Source organism: Scyliorhinus canicula, chromosome 17 (genome assembly GCF_902713615.1).
Source record: "Scyliorhinus canicula chromosome 17, sScyCan1.1, whole genome shotgun sequence".
Classification (NCBI taxonomy): domain Eukaryota; kingdom Metazoa; phylum Chordata; class Chondrichthyes; order Carcharhiniformes; family Scyliorhinidae; genus Scyliorhinus; species Scyliorhinus canicula.
Genome location: NC_052162.1, coordinates 57,742,416 through 57,768,283, shown reverse-complemented (window position 1 = coordinate 57,768,283; position 25,868 = coordinate 57,742,416). Strand labels below are relative to the sequence as shown.

The 25,868-nt window shown below is 47.3% G+C and overlaps 1 protein-coding gene across 7 annotated transcripts in view; it reads left to right on the top strand.

The window, feature by feature from the left end:
* Window positions 1-25,868, top strand: part of LOC119952071 (exocyst complex component 1-like) — a 121,579-nt gene that overhangs the window by 78,516 nt on the left and 17,195 nt on the right. For 5 of the 7 annotated variants that reach the window (XM_038775611.1, XM_038775609.1, XM_038775608.1 and 2 more), the window contains 4 exons: window positions 6,315-6,422; window positions 6,916-6,998; window positions 9,495-9,738; window positions 22,998-23,181. In XM_038775611.1, coding sequence (XP_038631539.1) covers window positions 6,315-6,422; window positions 6,916-6,998; window positions 9,495-9,738; window positions 22,998-23,181 — 619 coding nt within the window. Of the gene's footprint in view, window positions 1-6,314; window positions 6,423-6,915; window positions 6,999-9,494; window positions 9,739-22,997; window positions 23,182-23,861; window positions 24,062-25,868 lie in introns of all 7 variants that reach the window. The other 2 variants (XM_038775613.1, XM_038775614.1) reach the window with 2 other exon arrangements.

Genomic DNA, 25,868 nt, shown 5'->3' with positions numbered 1-25,868 from the left:
TCTTGTTGGAGATGGTCATTGCCTGGTACTGGGGTGACATGGATGTGACTGGCCACTTGTCATCCTAAGCCTGGATACTGTCCAGATCTTGCTGCATTTGGACATGGACTGCATTATTATCTGAGGAGTCGAGAACGGTGCTGAGAATTGTGCACTCATCAGTGAACATCCCCACTTTTGACCTTATGACGGAAGGGAGATCATTACTGAAGCACCTGAAGATGGCTGGACCTAGCACACTACGTTGAGGAAGTCCTACAGTAATGTCTTGGAGCTGAGATGATTGACCCACAACTATCTTCTTTGTGTTAGATATGACTCCAACCAGCGGAGAGTTTTCCCCTCGATTCCCATTGACTCCTGTTTTGCTAGGGCTCCTTGATACCAGACTCTGTCAAATACTCCCTTGATGTCAAGGGCAGTTACTCTCCATCCCACCTGCCGTTCAGCTCTTTTGGCCATGCTTTTTAAATTTAAATTTAATTTCATTCATTTACGGGATATGAACATCGCTGGTTCGGCCATTATTTTCTTGCCCTAGTTGCCCTTCAGAAGGTATTGGTGAGTTGCCTTCTTAAACCACTGCAGTCCTTGAGGTGTAGGTACACACACTGTTCTGTTAGGGAGGGAGTTCCAGGATTTTGCCCCAGCGACAGTGAAGGAACAATGATATATTTTCAAGTCAGGGTGGTTGGAGGGAAACCTCCAGGTAGTGGGGTTCCCAGGTATCTGCTGCTCTTGGTCGTGAGTTTAGAAGGTGCTGTGTAAAGAATCTTGGTGAGTTACTGCAGTGCATCTTATAGATGGGACACACAACTGTAACTTGACACTTGTTCGCCTAAGATCTTGCTGCATTTGGACATGGACTTCATTGTCTGAGGAGTCACGAATGGTGCTGAACATTGTGCAGTCATCCGCAAACAATCCCTACTTCTGACCTTATGATAGAAGGAAGGTCATTGATGAAACAGCTGAAGAATATTGGGCCAAGGACACTACCCTGAGGAATTCCTGCAGTGATGCCCTGGAGTTGAGATGATTGACCTTCACCCAGCGCAACCATCTTCCTTTTGTGCCAGGTAGGACTCCAACTAGCGGAGTACTTTCCCCCTGAATCCCATTGACTCCAGTTTAGCTGGAGCTCCTTGATGCCATACCTGGTCAAATGCTGCATTGATGTCAAGGGCAGTCGCTCTCACCTCACCTCTGGCATTCGGCTCTTTTGTCCATGACCCAAGGCTGTAATGAGGTCAGGAGCTGAGTGACCCTGGCAAAACCCAAACTGAGCGTCCATGAGTAGATTATCGCTGATTAAGTGCAGCTTGATAGCACTGTTGATGACTCCTTCCATCACTTCGCTGATGATGGAGAGTAGACTGATAGGGCGGTAATTGGCTGGGTTGCATTTGACCTGTTTCTTGTGTACAGGACACACCTGGGTAATTTTTAACACATTGCCTGGTAGATGCCGGATAGCCTTTGCCATATCCAGTTGCTTCAGCCATTCCTTGCTATCATGTGGAGTGAATCAAGTTGGCTGAAGACTGACACGTGATGCTGTGGACTTCTGGAGGAGGCCAAGATGCATTATTCACTCGGCATTTCTGACTGAAGATTGTTGCCAATGCTTCAGCTTTATCTTTTGCATTGATGTATTGGGCTCCTCAATCATAGAATCTCTACAGTGCACAAGGAAGCCATTCAGCTCATCGAGTCTGCACCGACCCTCCAAAAGAGCACACGTCCCAGGCCCACTCTCCCACTCTATCCCTGTAACCCCACCTAATCTGCCCATCTTTGGACACTAAGGAGCAATTTAACTTGGCCAATTCACCTAATCTGCACATCTTTAGACTTCAGGAGGGAAGTCGAGCAGCCGGAGGAAACCCATGCAGACACAGGAAAAATGTGCAAATTCCATACAGATAGTCGCCCAAGGCGGGAATTGGACCCATGCCCCTGTCACTGTGAGGCAGCAGTGCTAACCACTGTGCCACGGGGACATCGTGGGGATATTTGTGGAGCCTCTTTCTCCAGTGAGTTGTTTAGTTTTCCACCACCATTCACAGCTGGATTTGGGAGGACTGCAGAGCTTATATCTAATATGTTGGTTGTGAAATTGCTTAGCTCTGTCTATTAGCTGCTGCTTATGCGGTCTGGTACGGGTAGTACTGTGTTGTAGCTTCACCAGGTTGATACCTCATTTTTAGATATGTCTGGTTTTGGCATGCCCTCCTACAAAACTCATTGAACTAGGGTTAATCCCCTGGCTTGGTGGTAATGGCAGAGTGGGGGACATGCTGTAACCATGAGGTTACAGATTGTGGTTGAGTATAATTCTGCTGCTGACGATGATGCACAGAGCCTCATGGATGCCCAGTCTTGCATTGCTAGATCTGTTCAAAGTCTATCCCATTTAGCATGGTTGTAGTGCCACCCTGCACGATGGAGGGTATCCTCAGTGTGAAGACTGAACTTTGTCTCCACACAAACTGTGTGGTGGTCACTCCTACAATACTGTCAAGGTCAGCTGCATCTGCAGTAGGCAGATTGGGGAGGATAAGATCAAGTTCCTTCTTGTCAGTTCCCTAACCGCCTGCCGGGTTCCTGACTAGCCGCTACGTCCTTTAGGGGCCAGCCAGTTCAGTCTGTGGTGGTACTACCAAGCCATTCTTTCAGATGGACATTATAGTCCCCCAGAGTAATTCTGCACCCTTGCCACCCTCAATGCTTCCTCCAAGTGGTGTTCAAGATGGAGGAGCACTGATTTATCAGCTGAGGGGGGATGGTGTGTGGTCATAAGCGATAAGTTTCCTTGTCCATGTTTGGCCTGATGCCATGAGGCTTCATGGGGTCCAGAAGCAATTTTGAGGACTCCCAAGGCTCCCTTCCGATTGTATGCTACTCTACCACCACCTCAACTGGATCTGTCCTGCTGGTGGGACAGGACATAAGCAGGAATGGTGATGGTGGTAGCTGGAACATTATTTGTAAGATATGATTCCGGGAGTATGATTACGTCAGGCTGTTGCTTTACTAACCCATGAGATCGCTCTACCAATTTTGGCACCAACCCCCAGATGTTAGTAAGGAGGCATTTACAGCACGACAGGGTGGGTTTGCCGATTCCATTACTTAGGTCAATGCCAGGCAATCCGTCCGGCTTCATTACTTTTTGTCTTCTTTGTGTTATGGACCAGGGTTTAGAGAACACTAAAGTATATCATGGAGTTCACCTGACCTACAACTTTTAATAAATTTTGGTTATGAGGAGTTCCAGGTGTTATGCAACAGAGATTTTAATGATTTTTAAACAAAATAATGTTTATTCTCTGAATCCAGTTAACATTTTATAAACACACAGTAAACATCTTATCAACTACCAACACAAATACCCCGCCCCCCAAAGATACAGTACTCTATAGGTAACCCTTAATAACTTTCCTAACAACATCCATAAGCCAAACACCCATTTTTTCTTTAAAAAACCAGTAGGTTTGCATTCTTTACAGAAAACAGGTATCACTTTGAAATTATCACGTGGTCTGGAGACATTCTTTAGCATGCAATAGAGACCAATAATACACCTTCTTTGTTTGAATGCAGCTCCCAACTGAAAAACTAAACCAAAAAAAACTCACAGCGACAAAACCGCTTCCAGCTCAAAATGAAAGTAAAAGACAGAATCACAGCCCAGCTCCACCCACACAATGACATTACTGCAGCTAGTTGATAAAACACCCTTTTCTTAAAGGGACCCTCACATGACATTTGTAGCAGTTGAATTGAGGAGTGGAGGGCTGAGGGACGGCTTTGTCAGGAATTGTCAACACTCACCATTGCATTCTATTCAGTGCATGATTCTGGAGAATCATGGAACTTTTCAAGTAAGCTTTTCTACTCACAGCAATCGAGCAGTAGCAGAGGCAGTGATGTGCCGCTGCACGCAGCCACGATCAGCACCAAGCTGAAGAGGGAAGACTGGGTCCTGGGAGGAGCACCAGAGTTGGTGGAATTCCTTAGGAGATACTGACGGCAAAGGGTGTTCAGCCATCGGGAATCGTACCTACAGATGTTGGAACTTCAGTGCTGGAAAAGTCTGTGTCTGTCCCAGAGGGACAGTGGACTACCTTTGCCATGTCATGCAAGAGCTGCAACACATGGAATGGGAGGACACCCATTGCCCGAGGCCCTTAAAGATACTGCCTCTCTGAGCTTCTTAGCAAGCGGCATGTCCCAAGGCAGCATCGGTGATCTGTGTGGCATCTCCCAGTCAGCCGCACACAAATGCATTAGGGAGGTTACAGGTGCCCTTTATGCCAGGGCCCAAATATATATAAAGTTAGACCAGACGAGCCGGGGCCATGGGCTTTGCCCATTTAACAGGCATGCTCCAGGCGAAGGGAGTGATAGATTTTACACACATGGCCATGCAGTCTCCATGGCATCAAGCAATGCCATTCATGAATAGCAAGAGATTCCACTCCCTCAACAACCAATTATTTTGTGACCGCACAATGTAAATAATGCAGGTGTGTGCCCGTTTCCCGATGAAGCGTCCATGATAGATACATCTTGGGGCACTTGCAGATCCCAGATGTTTTTGAGGGAGCAGCGGTTGGAGGGTTGGCTCCTAAGGGACAGGGGGTACCCATTCAGGATTGGATTGGATTGGATTTGATTTATTGTCACGTGTACTGAGGTACAGCGAAAAGTATTGTTCTGCATACAGTCCAGACAGATCGTTCCATACATGAAAAAAACATACGACATACATAAATACACAATGTAAATACATAGGCACAGGTATCGGGGGAGCATGCAGAGTGTAGTACTACTCAGTAGAGAAGATGTGTGAAGAGATCAGTTCAGTCCATAAGAGGGTCATTCAGGAGTCTGGTAACAGTGGGGAAAAAGCTGTTTTTGAACCTGTTTGTGCGTGTTCTCAGACTTTTGTATCTCCTGCAGTGAGAGGTGTAGACCGAGTCAATGGATGGGAGGTTAGTTTGCGTGATGGACTGGGTTGTGTTCACGATTCTCTGTAGTTTCTTATGGTCTTGGGGCCGAGCAGTTACCATACCATGCTGTGATGCAGCCAGATAGGATGCTTTCTATGGTGCATCTGTAAAACTTGGAGCTGGCTGATGACGCCAGTGTTGAGTCCACAAACACCTGGGAAGCCCACTACAATGAGGCTCATGCTTCAATGCACGTGTTGGTTGAGCAGGCAATTGGACTGCTCATCATGCAATTCCAGTGCCTGGACCAGTCAGCTGTGAGGGGGTTCCCTGCAATACAGTACCCAGAGGGTGTCCCGTATTATTGTGGTCTGCTGCGCTTGCCACAACTGTAGAGGGGAGACCAGCTGGACCAAGAGGAGATGGAGGCATGCCACATCTCCTCAGCTGAGGAGGAGGTCGAGGAGAGTGGCATGCACTCGCAGTGGAAGATGAGGAGGAAGGACCTGCGACCACAGCCTGGGCCTGCATGGACCAATGAGCTTGGGATGCCCTCATAACCTCTCAAGAGGGTCAAAACTCCATGGGAATTCCAGATAACGACGCCAGAAGGATTTACACCGCTTTTCTCACCAGAACGAACACTTTTTGGTAAGATTCCACCCATTGTGTCTCCTTTGCAGGCATCCTATTGACTATTGCTCTTTACATTGCTGAATGTAAAGAAAAGATTCGGATTTGTAGGCCTAAAAACATAGGGCAGAACTCAATCCAGGTAATGACGGTAGAGACTTTTTGGTGAAGGTCCATCTTATTAAGTTCTAGTCTGGTACTTAAGTTCTCTCCTCCCCCACCCCCCTCCCCCCTGCCTCTGCTGAGAGCTGCCAGTGAATCAAAGGCCAGTAAGTAGTTCTTCGTTGCTGGCAGTGCCCTAGGGGATGTGTAGTAGCTGCCAGCAGAGCCCCAAGCTTTCAGCAACATCTTATTCGAACACACACCCTCCAACCAAACACTCCTCCACCCTTCCAAATGCCAGGTCCCAGCAGTGGGATGTGACCTTAAAGCAGGCATTTATTCCCTATTTAAGTCATCAATTGGAAGCAGGCTGAGAAGACGATCTATCAGCTTACTTTCCCCATAGTTAACCAGGCCATTTTGATGTATTTGATGCCAAGGTATGGGTGGGGAATGCGGGCTAGAGGGCCTAACAGTTTCTAAACTGTGCAACAAATTCAGGGGTCAGTATCAGGTCCTTCTTAACCAGTTATCTAGCATTCATAGGTAATATGATTATAGTGAAAATATATGGCTTTATTGCTTTTTTTTTATTCCTGTTGTTTTTACCTCTCTTTAAAGATCATAGATCAGGTATTAGCAGAACTGGAACCCATATGCATTGCAGAGGAGGAATTTATCTCCAAATTCTTTATGTTGACAGAAGATACGTGCAGTGAACCACCACAGGTTTTGTACTGCTTATGTTCCAAATATTTATATATCTCTAATGGTTTCATAAATATGCATTTTTAAAGTTAGAAATATGTTTTCTTTAATTGTTTGACTATATTTTAAACTGCATAGAACTTTCAGAATTTCATATATCCTCAAAAAAACCTAGTCAATCCTTACATTGAAAAAATATTGGAGTTTACTTATTCAACAGTTGAAGTAAAAGCGATGATATTTGATATTTTACTCTGTACAAATGTTCAGGATATTGGATGTGATTAACATCCTTTTTGGTGCGGAAATTTATTGACAAACCTTTAATTTAAAAATGAGTGACATGCAGGTATTGCTTTCTCCTAATCAATAACTACATCTGAAAAGAGTTTCTGAATGCCAGTAATCTATAAACTGTTATAAGCCCCTTTCATCATTGGCATTAGCTGAGGAGACCTTGAGCTTCAAACCCACAATAGTGCATCATTAAATTCAACCTTTGTTTTTCTTCTAGTTGCTGTGTAGTAAGAGTGATCTTGTTCTTACGGTTAACCAAGAATCAACAGAGAGAGTACGGATTTATCAGAGTGCTGCAGAGTATGTATTAAATATTGTAATATTGTACTGTAGTGCTTTGCTTGGTACATTGAACTGAGGACTGGTTTAGCTCAGTGGACTAGACAGCTGGTTTGTGATGCAGAGCAAGGCCAGGTGTGCGGGTTCGACTCCCATACCAACTGAGGTTATTCATGAAGGCCCACCTTCTTAACCTTGCCCCTTGCCTGAGGTGTGGTGATCCTCGGGTTAAACTACCACCAGGAAAGCAGTTTATGGTCATCTGGAACTATGGTGACTTTATAATCAAACAAACATTTTTGTTTGATTTACACTTTATTAGCTATTCATTAAGTAGATAAAGAATTGAGATCAGAGATATCAACGAATCAGCTATGCTCTAGATCCCATATACATGGATAAAGTACTGCAGTAAGCTTAAATGTATTATAATTTATTTATTCTACTTAATTATTTGATTTTGATAATCATGTTTTAAAGCAACGAGTGATTTTTTTTGAGCATATATTTATACTAGTGTCTTCACTGCCACCTAAATAATAAGATTGCTTTCAGCAGCTAGCTAATGGTAAAGGGAAACTCTGAATCAACAATTCAGTCCTATATGTAATTGCAGGGAAATAATTGTTTAATTGTAAATGTTTTCCACTTGAACACTGGTGGAGGCATTCCAGTTAATAATGATCTTCATTAAGTAATATTGACTTTCTTGCTAAAAGGTAAGGTATTAACTAGGCCCAATTCCCCCACCGCATCCCTGTATTCGCACCCAACCCCCAGACACTAGGGCAAATTAACATGGCCAATCCACCTAACCTGCACATCTTTGGACTGTGGGAGGAACTTCCCAATCCATATTGAAAGCCACCTCTTGAACTTGCATACTTGCATACTCATTGTATCAATCACAGATAAGGCCATCTCTATTTCCCTCTGCATCCTTACTTCCATGCTGACAGCACCGAGATTGACCCCACTGTTAAACAGGACTCTTTTTTCGGGCCTCGGCGAGGAAGGCCACGCCAAAACTGCATTTACTTTATTTTCCTGCACGGAGGAGCTCCGCTCGCCAGTGCAAGAGATAAGGGTGCCGTTTTTAAGTGGCACACTACTCTCTCATCCCCCCCACAAAACCCGAACCCCAGCACCCAACCTATCGATTAGGGGGTCCTCAGGTCCCCTTCACCATACTTTATAAAGGCAGGACATCTCTGGGCCCAATCCTGGCATGGGCAAGATGCTACTTGGACACGTAGAAACATAGGAGCAGCAGGAAGCCATTCAGCCTTCGAGCCTGTTCTGCCATTCATTATAATTATGGCTGATCATTCAACTCAATAGCCTAATCCCGCTTTCTCCCCATATCCTTTGATCCTTTTCACCCTCAGTGCTATATCCAACTGCTACTTGAAAACATGTTTTGGCCTCAACTACTTCCTGTGGTAATGAATACCATAGGCCAACCACTCTCTGGGTGAACAAGTTTCTCCTGAGCTCTGTCCTAAATGGTCCATCCCATATTGTCAGTCTGTCACCCCTAGTTCTGGACATACCCACCATCGGGAACATCCTTCCTGCAGCTACCCTGTCTAGTCCTGTTAGAATTTTATAGGATTCTGTGAGAGCCCCCTCATTCTTTTGAACTATAACGAATATAATCCTAACCGACTCAATTTCTGCTCCTATGTCAGGAATCCCAGGAATCAGTCTGGCAGTGCCAAGGTGCGCATGTGACATCAGCAGTGCCAGGGTACCACCCTGCCCAGAGGACAACAACCTGGGGCCTCAGGTCTACTGGGAGACCTCCCCCAAGTGTCATTCCTTCTGGTCCATGTTTGTGGAGACCAGTACTAAATGGCCCCCAGCCGGGGTCTCCGAGGCGAGGGGATTTAATCCTGGACGCTGGATAGATCTGGCGTAGAGACATTCAACTGCTCATTTAAATATGCAAGTTACATCCCGCCATTATCGGGGGGATCCAGATCACGACACATCTGGAGGTTCACCAGCCGCATTGCGGTCCGAGTCGGATGCGGCGCGGCCGATAGATTGCGTCCCTTTGAAACTGAATAACCACTGATCATTGTTACACTGGAGCTCTTGTGGAGAACGGGTTAGCGTCAGAAGCCCCGGGTTTGAGTCCCACTCCGAGACTTGATGACCAAGAAAGGTGCATTCATAAACTTGAGTGTCAACCTACACATCGTTCCAACACATCAATGGCTGGCAGCAAGAGAGGGACAAACTTCTGGTCAGCCATGCTTGATGTGGAGTGGTACCACTCAAGCTATATAAACCTCTGCAACAGATTAGCAACCTGTTCCAGGAATAACTAGCTTTGGAAACAGAGGAAAGTCTGCCTTTGTACACCACTAGATGTGGGAAGAAAAGTGGAATTATTACACGCCTGATGATCTTTCAACTATTAACACTACTTTTTTTCTTACTTTGAAGGTGGGTACAATTTCTGATCAAAATATTTATGTTGCAGCATTTGCTTATTTTGTTTTCTATTAGGCAGGAAGATTCTGGTATAAGCAGTAAAAGAAAAATGATGAGTGAAATTTTCAGTACTCTTGAACTAGATCTAAAAGCGTTTGTAAACCTATGTGATAAGATCAACCCTTCCAACTCCTTGCACTTACTGGTAATAGTGGGCCAGAGAGCACTGATAGCTCAAGATTGTGATCCTTCTTCGTTTCTCAAATCTACATTTGGAAACATTCTGGTGCATGTTAAACGCAACTTCGACAAATGCATTGTAAGTCATTAACATTTTGTTCTTGATTTTTGTTTAATTTGTCTGTGCATAAATCATCCAAAGACAATAACTAATCCAATTTAAAAAGATATTCTGCTGTTTGTCACTTTTCCACATCCTCCCTGTATATGATGTAATTGTACTCTTATTATCATGCTTTAACACCCTGATACTGTGGAATGCACCCCATTTATATTTGAGGCTGATTCTACAGCATCAGCAACAAGCTATGCACACAAGGCTAGCCTTGGAAGATCATTATTTACATCCTGTTTGCAGGCCAATTAACTTCGCTAGATGGTTCGAGAAAGTCTTAAAAGCAAGTGATAAGTTCCTGGTCTGTGTAGGTATTTTGAACACACTAAATGCTTAAGCAGAAAAAACATTGGTGGTCAGTCGCACTTTTTTTTTTTTTTTTTTAAATAATTTTTATTGAAATTTTTCGATACAAACATTTACCCCTACTACATTTTAAATTATAACACAACAAATCCCCCCTGGAAAATCCTCCCCACGCCCTCCCCCGCGCGCACCCCCCCACCCTCCCCCCCCCCCCCCCCCCCCCCCCCCCCCCCCCCCCCCCCGCGCTACCAGTCTAGCAACCAAACCGTTTTTTCCCTTTCTGCCGATGGCCTCGGGCAGTCATTGCCCGCGACCCCCCGCTGACGTGCTCCCTTCGTTGCTATCCCCCCCCCCTCCCTTTCCCCCCCCCCCCCCCCCCCCTTTCTCCCCGGGTTGCTGCTGTTTCGGCCTCCAGTTCCTATCTCTGATCCAGAAAGTCAAGGAAGGGCTGCCACCGCCGGAAGAACCCCTGTACCGACCCTCTCAGGGCGAATTTGATTCTTTCCAATTGGATGAAGCTTGCCATGTCGTTTAACCAGGTGTTAACACTTGGTGGCCTTGTGTCCCTCCACTGAATCAAGATCCTTCTCCGAGCTACCAAGGACGCAAAGGCCAATATTCCGGCCTCCCCTGCCTCCTGTACTCCTGGCTCCACCCCAACCCCAAAAATCGCTAGCCCCCACCCTGGTTTGACCCTGGTTCCCACCACTCTCGATACCGTCCCCGCCACCCCCTCCCAGAACTCTTCCAGTGCCGGGCACATCCAGAACATATGTACATGGTTCGCAGGGCTTCCCGAACACCTAACACACCTGTCCTCACCCCCGAAGAACCGACTCATCCTAGTCCCCGTCATATGGGCTCTGTGCAGCACCTTAAATTGGATGAGGCCCAACCTTGCGCACGACGACGACGAATTGACCCTCTCTAAGGCATCCGCCCATGTCCCATCTTCTATCTGCTCTCCCAGCTCCGCTTCCCACTTGTCTTTCAGCTCCTCTATCGATACCTCCTCCACCTCCTGCATTATTTTGTAGATGTCCGAGACCTTCCCTTCTCCGACCCAGACCCCTGACAGCACCCTATCACTCACCCCTCTATCGGGAAGCAAGGGAAATCCTTCCACCTGTCGTCTGGCAAATGCCTTCACCTGCAGGTATCTAAACGTGTTCCCCGGGGGGAGCTCAAATTTCTCCTCCAGCTCTCCCAGGCTCGCAAACCTCCCCTCTATGAACATGTCCCTCAGTTGCCTGATGCCCGCCCTGTGCCAGCTCTGGAATCCCCCGCCAGTGTTCCCCGGGACAAATCTATGGTTCCCTCTCAGTGGCGCCGCCATCAGACCCCCCACTTCCCCCCTGTGTCGCCTCCACTGCCCCCAGATTTTCAGGGTGGCCGCCACTACCGGACTCGTGGTATACCTTGTGGGGGGGAGCGGCCATGGTGCCGTTACTAGCGCCCCCAGGCTTGTATTGCCGCAGGACGCCCTCTCCATACGTTTCCAAGCTGCCCCCTCCCCCTCCATCACCCACTTGCGCACCATCGATGCGTTCGCCGCCCAGTAGTATCCGGAAAGATTGGGTAGCGCTAATCCTCCCCTGTCCCTACTCCGTTCCAAGAAAATCCTTCTCACTCTAGGGGTGCCATGTGCCCACACATAGCCCATAATGCTGCTAGTTACCTTCTTGAAGAAGGCCCTGGGGAGAAAGATGGGCAAGCACTGAAACAGAAACAAGAACCTCGGGAGGACCGTCATTTTGACTGACTGCACCCTCCCTGCTAGCGACAGCGGTACCATGTCCCACCTCTTGAACTCCTCCTCCATCTGCTCCACCAGCCTTGAAAAGTTCAGCTTGTGGAGGGTCCCCCAGTTCCTTGCCACCTGCACCCCCAAGTACCTGAAGCTCTTTACTGCTCTCTTAAAGGGGAGCCGCCCAATTCCCTCCCCCTGATCTCCCGGGTGTATCACAAAGACCTCACTTTTACCCACATTTAATTTATATCCCGAAAAGTCCCCAAACTCCGCTAGTATTTCCATTACCTCCGGCATTCCCCCTTCCGGGTCCGCCACATATAACAACAAATCATCCGCATAGAGTGATACCCGATGTTCCTCCCCTCCCCTTGTCAGTCCTCTCCACCCCCCTGAACCCCTCAGTGCCATCGCCAACGGTTCGATCGCTAATGCAAATAGTAAGGGGGATAGGGGGCATCCCTGCCTGGTACCTCGATGGAGCCCAAAATACTCTGACCTCCTCCCGTTTGTAACCACACTTGCCATCGGGGCCGAATACAGCAGCTTCACCCACTTGATAAATCCCTCCCCAAACCCAAACCGTTCCAGCGTCTCCCACAGGTATTCCCACTCCACCCTATCGAATGCCTTCTCCGCATCCAGTGCTACCACTATCTCAGCCTCCCCCTCCACTGCTGGCATCATAATCACATTCAACAGTCTCCGGACATTTGTGTTAAGTTGTCGTCCCTTTACGAACCCCGTCTGGTCCTCATGGATTACCCCTGGCACACAATCCTCTATTCTGGTTGCCAGGACCTTTGCCAACAGTTTGGCATCTACATTCAAGAGGGAGATAGGCCTGTAGGACCCGCACTGTACAGGGTCTTTGTCCCGCTTCAGGATCAAGGAGATCAGGGCCTGTGACATTGTCGGGGGCAGAACCCCCCCCTCTCGCGCCTCATTGAAGGCTCGCACCAGCACTGGACCCACCAAGTCCACATACTTCTTATAAAATTCCACCGGGAACCCATCCGGCCCCGGCGCCTTCCCCGCCTGCATCTGGCCTATCCCTTTAACTAGCTCCTGCAGCTCTATCGGCGCCCCCAGCCCCTCCACCCGTTCCTCCTGGACCTTTGGGAACCTCAATCTATCGAGGAAGTTCTCCATTCCCCCCCTCCTCCTGGGCGGCTCAGACCGGTACAATTCCCTGTAGAAATCCCTGAAGACCCCGTTCACCTCTTGCCCCTTCTGCACTACGTTCCCTCCCTTCTCTCTCACTCCCCCAATCTCTCTGGCTGCATCTCGCTTGCGCAGCTGGTGTGCTAGCATCCTGCTCGCCTTTTCCCCGTACTCATAGACCGCGCCCTGTGCCCTTCTCCATTGCGTCTCCGCCTTCCTAGTGGTCAGTAGGTCAAACTGGGCCTGTAAACTGCGCCGCTCCCTCAACAGCCCCTCCTCTGGTGTCTCCGCATATCTCCTGTCCACTTCTATAAGTTCCCCCACCAGTCTCTCCCTCTCCTGCCTCTCCTTCCTTTCTCTGTGTGCCCTTATGGAGATCAGCTCTCCTCTGATCACTGCTTTCAGGGCCTCCCAGACTACCCCCACCTTCACCTCGCCCGTGTCGTTCGTGCCCAGATATCTCTCAATGCCCTTCCGGACCCTTCCGCACACCTCATCGTCCGCCAGCAGCCCCACATCCAGGCGCCACAACGGGCGCTGGTCCCGTGCTTCCCCCAGTTCTACCTCTACCCAGTGTGGTGCATGGTCCGAAATCGCAATGGCCGAGTACTCCGTGTCCTGCACTCTCGAAATCAGCCCCCTGCTCAGTACAAAAAAGTCTATTCTGGAGTACACCTTGTGGACGTGGGAGAAAAAAGAATACTCCCTCGCCCTTGGCCTGCCAAATCTCCAAGGGTCTACCCCCCCCATCTGCTCCATGAACCCCCTTAGCACCTTTGCCGCTGCCGGCCTCCTATTCGTCCTGGAACTCGATCTGTCCAGCCCAGGGTCGAGCACTGTATTGAAGTCCCCCCCCATGATCAGGCCCCCTGCCTCCAGACCCGGAATGAGGCCCAACAGGCGCCTCATAAAACCCGCGTCATCCCAATTCGGGGCATACACATTCACCAGCACCACATTCTCTCCCTGCAGCCTACCCTTCACCATCACGTACCTACCCTCCTTATCTGCTACCACCTGCGCCGCCACGAACGACGCCCTCTTTCCCACCAAAATCGCCACCCCCCGGTTCTTTGCGTCCAAGCCTGAGTGGAACACCTGTCCCACCCACCCCCTTCTCAGGCGTACCTGGTCTACTACTCTCAAGTGAGTCTCCTGCAACATTGCCACATCCGCCTGCAGTCCCTTTAGGTGTGAAAAAACCCTTGCTCTCTTGACCGGCCCATTCAGCCCCCTCACGTTCCAAGTAACCAACCGGGTCGCGGAGCGACCTGTCCCTTTCCCCTGTCTATTAGCCATGTCCTGTCCCCTGTTCGCCCCGGGTCGACCCTCCCCTTCTGACCCGTTCCCCATGGCGATGGCCCCCCCCCCTCTCTCCTCCCGTTCTTCCCTTCCCGTCCTCGGCCTTTCCAGCAGCAACCCGGTATCCCCCCCTAACCCCCCTTCCCCCCCTCCCCCCCCTGGCTAGGACCCCTCCTAGCCGCGGTGTATCCACCATCGTACTCCCGAGAGTCAGCTGATTTTCGCTGACCCGGCTGCCCCTGCCACACTCCGACTCCTCCCGATGTGGGGGGGGAGGGGCCTCCCCCCCCCCTTGCCATCCCTCTCTGACCCCGCTTCAGCGCGGGAAAAGCCGCCATTGCTGGCCACACCCCACTCTTCTCTCCTCCCCCTTCCTCCGTCCCGCGCGCGGGAAACAGGGGAAAGCCCGCGCTTTCGCCCGGCCACACCCTACCCCGCCATCTTCAATTCCACCCCCGTCCCCATCCAAGCCCATAAAAAAGCCCCCTTAAAACGAGAGGAAGAAAAAAGAGAAAAAGAAAACCCGCATAACCAACTTGCACCCCCCCCCGTCCCGCCTCCCCAACTTAACAATATAACAATATAAATAACAAATCTCAAATAAATACATAAATACATAACTATGCCTGCATAACTAAATAACTACCCAATAATAACGTATTTAAACCATCACCCTCCATCGAACAGAACAGTAACCATAACCCTTAAAGAACAGATCAAAAAACAGTAAAAAAGCCCCCCCTACAACAACAATAATTAAGGGAAGTCGGCAACGGGAAGAGACACACAAAAAGGAACAAAGAAACCCCCCATAACACAAGTTTCAAAGAAACCAAACGATCCATCAACTTTAACCAAGTTCCGACCTGGCCTAAGAAAGACATGGGCCACTTGATCAGTCAAGGGTACTCGGGCGGCCTCGACCGCCGGCGTTCCCAAGTTCTAGTTCAGGTCCAGCTTTTCCTCCCGAACAAAAGTCCATGCCTCCTCTGGGGTCTCAAAGTAATGGTGCTGGTCCTTGTAGGTGACCCACAAGCGCGCTGGCTGCAGCATTCCGAACTTGATCCTCTTTGCGTGCAGCACCGCCTTCGTCCGGTTAAACCGGGCCCGCCGCTTTGCCACCTCCGCACTCCAGTCCTGATATATCCGCACCGTCGAATTCTCCCATTTGCTGCTTTTCTCCCTCTTGGCCCACCTCAGCACTTTCTCCCGATCACAGAAACGCTGGAATCGCACCAGCACCGCCCTCGGGGGCTCGTTCGCCCTAGGCCGCCTAGCCATGACCCGATATGCTTCTTCCAGCTCCAGAGGCGATGGACCGGCCCCCTCTCCCATCAGGGAGCTCAGCATCTCCGCTACATATTTCGGGAGATCAGGCCCCTCCAGGCCTTCTGCTAGGCCCAGGATCCTCAAGTTCTTCCGCCTCATTCGAGTGTCCAGCTCCTCAAAGCGGCTCTGCCATTTCAGGTGGAGTGCCTCGTGCACCTCCACCTTTCCCACGAGGACCGTGGCCTCCTCCTCCCTTGCAGTCATCTCCTGCTGCAGCTCTCTTATCGACGCCTCTTGGGTCGCCTGGGCCCCCATCAGCCTTGTGGTCGTCGCGTTCATGGACTCTAAGAGTTCCACTTTCAGCTCCGTAAAACACCGGAGGAGAGCAGCCTGCTGCTCCTCCGCCCATTTTCTCCAATCTTCTAGTGCGCCACCGGCCGCCATTTTGGTCCTCTTCCCCCGCTTTTTTCGGGGAGCTGCTGCCGCTTTTTTTGTCGCCCCACTCCGAGTACCGACCATAAAGTTGGTCTCACTCTCCTCAGGGAGCCTTCCCCCACCGGGATTCGTCTTTACAGTACCGTCGGGGCCCTCCAATCGGCCCTTAAACACCTTTGTCGCAGGAGCTGCCAAATGTGCGACTTAGCTGGTCATAGCCGCAACCGGAAGTCTCGTCAGTCGCACTTTTATCATCACAGCTTCTAAAGTATTTGGACAAAATCACATGTACACATGGGCATTTCTTGAGACAGTAGACTGACTCACTGATCTTACTGTGCTCTTAACAGTCAAAATGTTGTCACCTATTGTAAAGTAGCTATTAGATTTTTGTTTTACAATTATGAACTTTGATTTAACAAATAATCTTAAATTGCGAATTACTTGCATTTATCACAGTGCATTTAAACAAATTATTTTGTTGCAACTAAATTAATCACAACTTGTCTATTTAAAAAAGAAATCACTTTCTTCAGGAAATATCTGCCAGTTGATACCTAATGACTTAGTTTGTAACTAAAAGCATTTTCATTCATTCAAGGAATGTGGTCCTTGCCTGCCTAGGCCAGCATTTATTTCCCATCCCTGATTGTCTTTGAGAAGGTGTTGGTGAGCTTCCTTCTTGAACCATTACAGTCCATGTGGTGTAGCTACACCTACAGTGCTGTTAGGGAGGAAGTCCAAAGTTTTGCACCCCAGTGACATTGAAGAAACAGCAATATATTTCCAAGTTAGGATGGTGAGTTACTTGGAGGGGAACTTAGATGGTGGGGTTCTCATATATCTGCTGCCCTTGTCCTAGATGGTCGCGGTTGTGAAATACTCTGTATGCTTCAACCAAAGTCTGTGTCTAGTATTTATCGTATGTCCCATGTTTTTCATGTATGGACCATCTGCCTGGACTGTACGCAGAACAATATTTTGCACTGTTATTCAGTACACATGACAATAAATCTAATCTAAATCTAAAGTGTCAAAAGGGCTTGATGAGTTCCTGCCGTTCAGCTTGTAGATGGTACACACAGCCGTTACTGTGTGTTGGTGATGGAGGGTGTAAATGTCTGAGGAAGGAATGCCAATCAAGTGGGCTGCTTTTGTCCTGGATGGTGACAAGCCACTTGAGTGTTGTAGGAGCTCCACTCATCCAGGCATTGGGAGAGTATTCCTTCACACTTCTGACTTGTGCCTTGTAGATTGTCATATCCGAGGGTACTGGGTCGACAAGGACAGTTTGCATCCGATGAAGGAGAAGGTACTGGCCATCAAACGCCCTCACACCTGAGGATTGGACCAAACTACAATTGTTCCTCGGACCTGTAAATTATTATGCCACATTCATCCTGAACTTTGCAACCATTCTAGCACCGCTGCAGGCACTCCTTAAAAAATACCAGAACTGGGCAGGGAGGGCGCCACAAGAAGATGCATTTGCCACGGTGAAGGGACAACTGTCATTCTCAAGGCTGCTGATGCATTACGACCCTTCCAGGCTACTTTTGATCACATGTGATGCCTTCCCATATGGCATCAAGGTGGAGGAGGAGATGGGACAGAGAAGCCAATAGCCCACGCATTTGGCTTATACAGAACATTGGTACACTCAGATCAAGGAGGAAAGGCTGGCCGTCACCTTCATGGTCAAGAATTTCCACTAATACGTTTATAGCAGCATAAATTTGCTCAGTTTGTTTAAGGAGGACAGTGCAATCCTGGCAATAGTGTTGGCCTGGATACAGTATTGTATGCTACTATTGGTGCCATACGAGTATGTGTTCAAGTATCGCCCGGCGGCACAAATCTTGAGCCAACTCCCATTGCCAACAGCCCATCACTCACCCCTCCCCCTTGTCTCCACAGTGGAAAATTAAGTCGCATTTGCATTGAATATTATGGACACCTTGCCGATCACAGCGTCGCAGATTCATGAGTGGACACAAAAGGACCCAATTTTAGCTAATTTACAGCGAGGATAACAACAGCAGGGAAGACTAGCTGAGGAGCTGCAGGTTTTCACGACTAAGCAAGAGCCTAGCATGGAGGACAGCATTGTCCTGTGAGGTTCCCCATTGTAATGTTCTTGTCGGATCGCCTGATTTATATTACAAGAACACTTGCAGATAAGCTATAAACAATTTAGTAACATTAACTGTGAGTCAACCACATACAAAACAACAGATGAATAACAGTATATTCATATACAAGCAACCTCTCTTCCAGCTCTTCAGTCAGTCTGAGGTCACCTGACTCTAACATTCACTTATATACTAATGAGACTCTTAGTGGTCAGTCGGTGAATAATAATACAACCATGCATCATTACACCCGTGTTCTGGCCCCGAGCCAAAGCAGGAAGGCCATATTGCAGGACCTGCACAATGAACACTTGGGAGTGTCTAAGATGAAGATGCTCGTCAGGAACTACGTGTGGTGGCCAGGACTTGATGGTGGTATCGAGCACTTGGTACAGCAATGCACCGCATGTCAGGAGCATCAAAAACTCCCACCAGCAGCATCTCTTCATCTTCGGGAGTGGCCAGTTTGACCCTTGGTATGGTTGCATGCCGATTTCCCCGGATCTTTTCAAGACTCGCTAATGTTCCTGGACATCCAGTCAAAATGCTTGGACGTCGATCGAATGCAGTCCACTACTTCGAGGACTACAATCAAGAAGTTGCGTCCTTTGTTCAGTACCCAAAGTATCCCGGAAGTGCTCGTTACGGATATCAGCGCCCCTTTTACTGGCAAGGAATTCTCGCACTTCATGAAGTCGAATGGAGTAAAGCACATTTGGACCGCCCCATACCACCTCTCTTCAAATGGCCTGGGTGAGCGGACAGTACAGACGTTTAAGAGGGGCATTGTAGCCACCTGGGGTGACCACTGCCCAACACAAAATGGAAGATTGCAAGGAATGCAGGGAAATTGGACATGTTGTAAAAGCAAGCAGCTTGCAAAGCGCTTGTATATTCAGACTACTGCAGAAACCAGTTCTGACTGCTGCAGAAACCAGACAGCACTATGATAAGAAAACATTGCGAGAGTATAGAGGGTCCGCCCAGGTGGTCGCAAGACCCTGAGAGGAGTATAAGACAGAGACCGCGACCCCAGCTCTCTCTCTCTGCCAGCCTCTCATTGACCAGCCAGCCCTCCAAGCAGAACACCGTTGCAGCAGAAGAACCTTGAGGAGGAGAGGTCTGGACAGCAACTGCCAACAAATAAGTGTCACAACGCACGCTACGAGAGTAGACACTCCTGACCCCCCTTTAGTCCATAACTACTGGAAGCCTGCGGACCCAGGACAAAGCTAGAGGCCATTGTTCCCTGATCTGGCAGTCCCCTTATCCAGATAAGTATTTGGCCTATTAGTGGTAGGATTAGCCTAGTCTTATAGTTTTATATGCATGATTAATAGATTACTGTAACATAATAAACATGTCTCGTTTGAACTTACTAATTGGTGTATGGATTTATTGCTTTGAACTTGACCTTGAAACTTGTGGCAGTATCTTAACGATACCTGGCGACTCCAAAGCTAAGTAACGAAACAGAGCCAAATTGAGTGTTAAGCACACTCACCCAGAACGAGCAACAGCATAAACAAGCAGACCACGAGGTCGATGGAGACAAAGTTGTGCGGTTCCTATTCAGGTATCGTACTGCGCCACACATAACGACCAGAATGGCACTGGGGGAACTACTCATGGGCCAAAGGCCCACCTTCGTCTGATATTGGTGGGAAAGTGGGGAGGAGACAGGATTTCCAGAAACAATACCACAGCACCGTATATGTCCTGAACTTTGGAGACAGTGCCCGGTGGATACCAGGAATGTAGTGGAAATGACTGGACATGGAACTGTACACATTGAAAACCAGGAGCAGACGGTGCAAAAGCACATGGACCACCTTAAAGGCAGGGATCCCGCACCAGGACCAGCCCCGCCGGATGTGTCAGCCCTCCATTCCTCCTGCCTGTCACCCAAGGGCGAAACGGGCAACATCCCCAAGGGGCCAGGACACAGAGATGTGCTAGATGGAAGACTCAGGATCAGACATGGAGACACAAGTGTCCATTGTCTCGGACTACAGTTTGACCAGGGAATGGTCGCCAGCAGCATCCACAAGACGATTGACACGGAAGCGACGCTCCCCAACACATCTGACGTAGCTCCCCAACTGTTGGATGCACAACTGCAGGTGAAGCAAAGATGGAGGCCTCCAGAGGGGCTTGCGGACTTCAGGGGAGAGGGGTGTAATAACGTCCACGAAACCTATGAGGACGACCGGATTGATCTCCCCGTGGGGCTCCTGGAATACAAGCTTCCCCCGCTGAGGGACAGAGGCCCAACAACAGGGCTCATTAAAACCTACTGATAAAAGCTGGCCAGTTTGGGAACCGGCATCATCGGATGGTCTGGCTGGGACTAGATGTACTCCCTCCTATGCAGATTTGCCCTTAATTGCTGAACAAACTTTTCTGTTTAAATCTTTCTCAGAACTCCTGTGATTGTAACAATCCTTTAACTTCTAAGTGAACAAAACGCCCATGCCACAGTTATACCTTTCTGCCCTCTCTCTCTGCAAAATTGTACTTTTTACTGATCCAACATCACTCACAGCTGCTAAAGGATTTCCTTCTTATTTTTAAAAATTAGAATATCAAGTGCAAAAAGTGCTTTTCAGTTCTTTAGAAGTCCCAAACAGACTAACAGTCCCGCCCATAAAATCTGCCCAGTCATCCCCAGCTGCTCGTGCCTTTGTTTCAGGTGTAAACGTTTTGTACCTTATTCTTCACTTGGGCTCCCTGACCCCATGGTAAACAAGCCACATAGGCTTGTTGTCAGATAGAAATCAGCACATCACATGACCATTTTACATTTGCAGTAAAAAGATATGTATCCTCGCTTGTGCTAGCCCGTGTTTCAAATTCTACGCCTTTTTTTGGTTCTTCAAGTTCAGTTTTGAATGGTTACCCACAGGTTTTAGGATTTTGGGTTTATTAACTTTTGTATGAAAATCTATTGCCTAAATGCCAGCTCTACTCCGTAACCTTTCAATGGCTAGGACTTTTAAACTGTTCCAAGGCTTCGAATGTGGACATTTTCTTAGTAATATAGCGCTGTAGACGGCAAGAAATCCTGCATTGAAATGTTTAAGTTACTTCTAGGGATCATTTTGGTTCCCACTGCCACTTTCGTCTTGTCTGTAGGTTGATCACAGAATCAGACTCCCAGGTTTCTGACCCCAAGGGCCAGATGAGGAGATGTTGAATGACTCTCTTCTCTGTCCTCTCCTCTTTATTTTATTTGAAAGAATATACTTAGGTAATTTTGACATTCTGAATTCTCCCTCTGTGTACCTGAACAGGTACCGGACTGTGGCGACCAGGGGCTTTTCACAGTAACTTCATCGCAGTGTAAATGTAAGCCTACTTGTGACAAGAAAGATTATTGTTATTACTTGCCAATTCAGTCAGCGTTAACTGTTTACGCACTGTGATCATAAAAGAACCAACAGGTTTGCTTGAGTTTATCAAAGAAAGGTTAGCTTTATAATTGAACTGGTCGAAGTAAAATAATAAAATACCCATCTAATTTGCACACCAACTACACACAAAACCACAGATTACAGAGTGAGGAAGGATAGATTGTCCAAATTAGAGTTCATAAAAAAAGTAAAAGGGCAGCAGGGTAGCATTGTGGATAGCACAATTGCTTCACAGCTCCAGGGTACCAGGTTTGATTCCCGGCTTGGGTCACTGTCTCCCCGTGTGTGCGTGGGTTTCCTCCGGGTGCTCCGGTTTCCTCCCACAATCGAAAGATGTGCAGGTTAGGTAGATTGGCTATGTTAAATTTCCCATAGTGTCCAAAATTGCCCTTTGTGTTGGGTGGGGTTACTGGGTTATGGGGATAGGGTGGAGGTGTGGACCTTGGGTAGGGTGCTCTTTCCAAGAGTCGGTGCAGACTCGATGGACCGAATGGCCTCCTGCACTGTAAAGTCCATGATTATACAGTCTGTAAGTTAGTGAGCCAGCAGGCTTCACACTGAATTTGTTGGTCTTGACACTTCCCATTTAAAGATATTTGACTGCGTTGGTTGTTCTTCGTGAACCAATAGTGCTTTGTTGGATTCTTTTAAGAAACACCTGCCTTCAGCAGGGCATCCCTAGATGATAAGCAAATAGACAAGCTATGATATATTAAATAAACGGAAGACTTTTTTGATGCAGTTTCCAGCCTAACTCAGAAATTGTAATTGAAAGTTTACTAAAACTATTTCAAGCTCACAAAGATTACATTTTCATCTTAATGTAATTATCTAGGTGATCTATTTAATCATTCCTTGGCCCAATATATTCAGATTCATTAATGTAATTTGACATTGCCAATAAAATATCAAATTGTTCAAGTTAAAAAAAGAGAAAATAATTGCACGTGTGAGATTAAAGAAAAAGATAATTTCAAAGAAAAGCCGGTTTTTTTGAAGTCAAAAAATTGCAAGAATTCAGGAAAACAAGCAAGCAACTTTTAAAAATGTAATGTCAAGCTAAACAATAATCCATAATGTTTACCAGTGCAATAGAATGTGTTCTTTTTAAAAATAAATTTAGAGTACCCAATTCATTTTTTCCAATTAAGGGGCAATTTGGCATGACCAATCCACCTACCCTGCACATCTTTGGGTTGTGCGGGCGAAACCTACGCAAACACGGGGAGAATGTGCAAACTTCACACGGGCAGTGACCCAGAGCTGTGATTGAATCTGGGACCTTGGCACCATGAGGCAGCAGTGCTAACCACTGCACCACCGTGCTGCCCATAGAATGTGTTCTTAACGAAGTTGACATTAAAATGTGTTAGAAAGGCATCAAACTTATGGAAGACTGTTTTTACTCTACGTAATTATGAGTCACCCCCATTTTCTTTTATTTTAATTTAGTCAGCATTGTGCAAGCAAATAGAAGAAGCTAAGGTCCCAAAGAAGACTAAGATTGGTATTCTGCCATTTGTAATTGGATTTGAAGAGTTTGGAACTGTTGCTGAAGCTATCTTTAAGAATGCTGAGAGAAGAGGTGATCTGGATAAAGCTTACAATAAAATAATTGCAACAGTCTTCACCAGTAGTAAGTAAACATCTTCCAGGAGGAGCTACAAAGGCAGCATTGAAAAGCTGAATTGCTGTTGTACCGTTGTCCAGCCTTGCTATATGAAACACGGGGAATGAGAGTGTGAGCGCAGGATTACCAAATCCGTCTTATTGGCCATTTCCTCTAAATGAACTTCAAACCAATGGATTGCTTGGTCCAACACTTAATCTGTCATTCACGCAACATGGAACCGTCTGATGCAATGGTTGGCAACTTGCGGCCCAGGGGCCACATATGGCCCATCAGAGTTCTGAGTACAGCCCGTGAGCCATTTTGTTGACCATTGCCAATGCGCAGGGTTGCCAGATTCCACTGGTTTCTGTCCGCGTCGTTCTTTTCCTACCAGCATGACTAAAGTGATACACATGTAAAGCAAGGGCATGTGCAATGAGGGTCGTGCTGATTGCACACAACATTGACTGTAAATATTACTTTTGTTTTTACCATTTGCAGCTGATAGCTCTATTAATATAAGTGTTTAAGCATTTGCTATAACTTGTTTTTAAACTAGACTAGCCTAGGTTGCCTTTCACTGCTCTAATGTCATATCAAGAGTGTGTTCCTATATATTGTAAAGTGGATGTAAATTGTTACAATCTCCAGTCTTACTCATCACATTATGCAGACTACCATTGTCATTGTGAATAATTTACTAGGTCGCACCATACGACTCAAAGCAACAAAGGATTTCGATGGTTTCCCTATCCGGATGTTAATTGGAGCCCTTAATTCGGCCTCTGATCCTGGGCCTCTGGTGGGCGCATTACAGGCGCCAGCCGCCACTCCCAGTGGCACTGACAACAGTGGAGAGTTGCCGACCACCGGGAGAGTGATGCGGGGCCTCTTCTGTGATTAAGTGAGTCCAGATACCATGGACAAGATTCTTTGGTCTCCACACAGCATGTTTCAAGGCGGCAGGGGGCAGCACACCGTTGGCTGGTGGCAGGATCTTCTGGTCCTGCCGTCGTCAATGGTATTTCAAATTGCATCCACCCCACGCTGTCAGGAAACCCGCAGTGGGGATGTACTGTCAGCGAGGCCGGAAGATCCCACTGGCGTGAACAGCCGAGACCTTGCCACATGTTCCCTGCCCAACAAGCTGCATTACATCTAACTCAATGAGCGAAATTGGAAAGAAATTATTAGAACAACAATGGGAAACACTTAAAAGGAAAATATCTATTCTGCTGAAAAATAAGAACATCTAAACACTAATGAGACACTTTGGATGAATAAAGACAAAAATTGAGGGTCAGGAAAGAAAACACTTGCATAGGTAGCAATAGAGCGGCATAACAAAGGCGATTACAAAGAGATTTGAGGAGAAGTCAAACAATTAGGAAGGCAAAAGTTTATTTATCAAGAACATAAAACAAAACAATAAAATATTATACAGGTAAATAGGTAAATCAATTTACAGGTAAATAAAGAGAGGAAAGTCAGGCTGGGAATAGGGCCACTTATGATGGACAGGCAATGGTAAAATAATTGACAGCAAGATTAAATAATTACTTTGCTTTGTTATTATCATCAAACAGGATAGGGAGACATAACATTGGATGATGAGTTAGCTGTATTTAAAATAAAAATCAGAGAAATATTAAACTAATCAAACTTAATGAGGATAAAATCCATGTCAGGATAGATTGCATCTGCACATTTTAAAGAATCTCGGAAAGACTTAGCAAAGCCAATACTACTTTTGTGAGGGCCACGAAGAATCCGGCACGAATTGAACGATAGAAAGAAATAACATTTAATTACAATAACATATATATACACAATAGCAGCAGCAACTCCCTTGCTGCTCACTCCTCTCTAGCTGGTTCCAAACTGGCCAGCTTTATTTATGCAGGGATTCTGCTAATGATTTCTCCCCCCCTCATTGGGGAAGCTCATACTCCCAAAGGATTGTGGGATTGCCATTAGTCCTTAGCCAGTGGTAAGCAGGCAGGTTATAACAACTACAGGATTGTTACAGTTAATTTGAGATAGGTATTAAATGGGATTTTATAGGATTGACTAGGTTCTGACTGGTCAGAATACTGGCAGGGAATCCCCAATTGTTCCGTGGTGGAGGCCCGATGGAATCAAGTCCCTTCTGGCATTTAAGTGGCCACTACATGGAGATTAAGCTGCATAGCATTACAACTGTCCCCTGTTGAGAGCTGCTGGCAAAAATGCATCACTAGAGATCCAGGAATTATTGTGGGATCCCAGATCAAAGTTCAGTGAAGGCAGGATGAAAATCATGGGAGAGGAGTGGTTAGGGGTTATTGGAGGCATGGGGGTAGAGGGGGGGATAGCTATCAGTGGTCCTGTGTCACCCCCCCCCCCCCCCCCCCCTCCCCCAACCCATCCTGATGCTGAAGCACAGAGTATTATAATCCCTGATCTATCATTAAATTGTGGTGGGCTCATGGATAGTGGGTGTCAATTGGCTCACCAGCGGCCAGGAATTCCTGTCATCCTTTTCGTCCTTCGATTTAATTTAAGGTAGTTTTTCCACTTTTACATGATTAAGTGGCCCTAGCCATCATGTTTTCTGTTGTGGCGGACTGCATTAATCCCTGCTCATAGTGTCAGGAGACCGGTGGATAACTAATCTTATAACTATGTATAATAAAGGAAATAGGACATATTAAGGAACTTTAGAGCAGTTG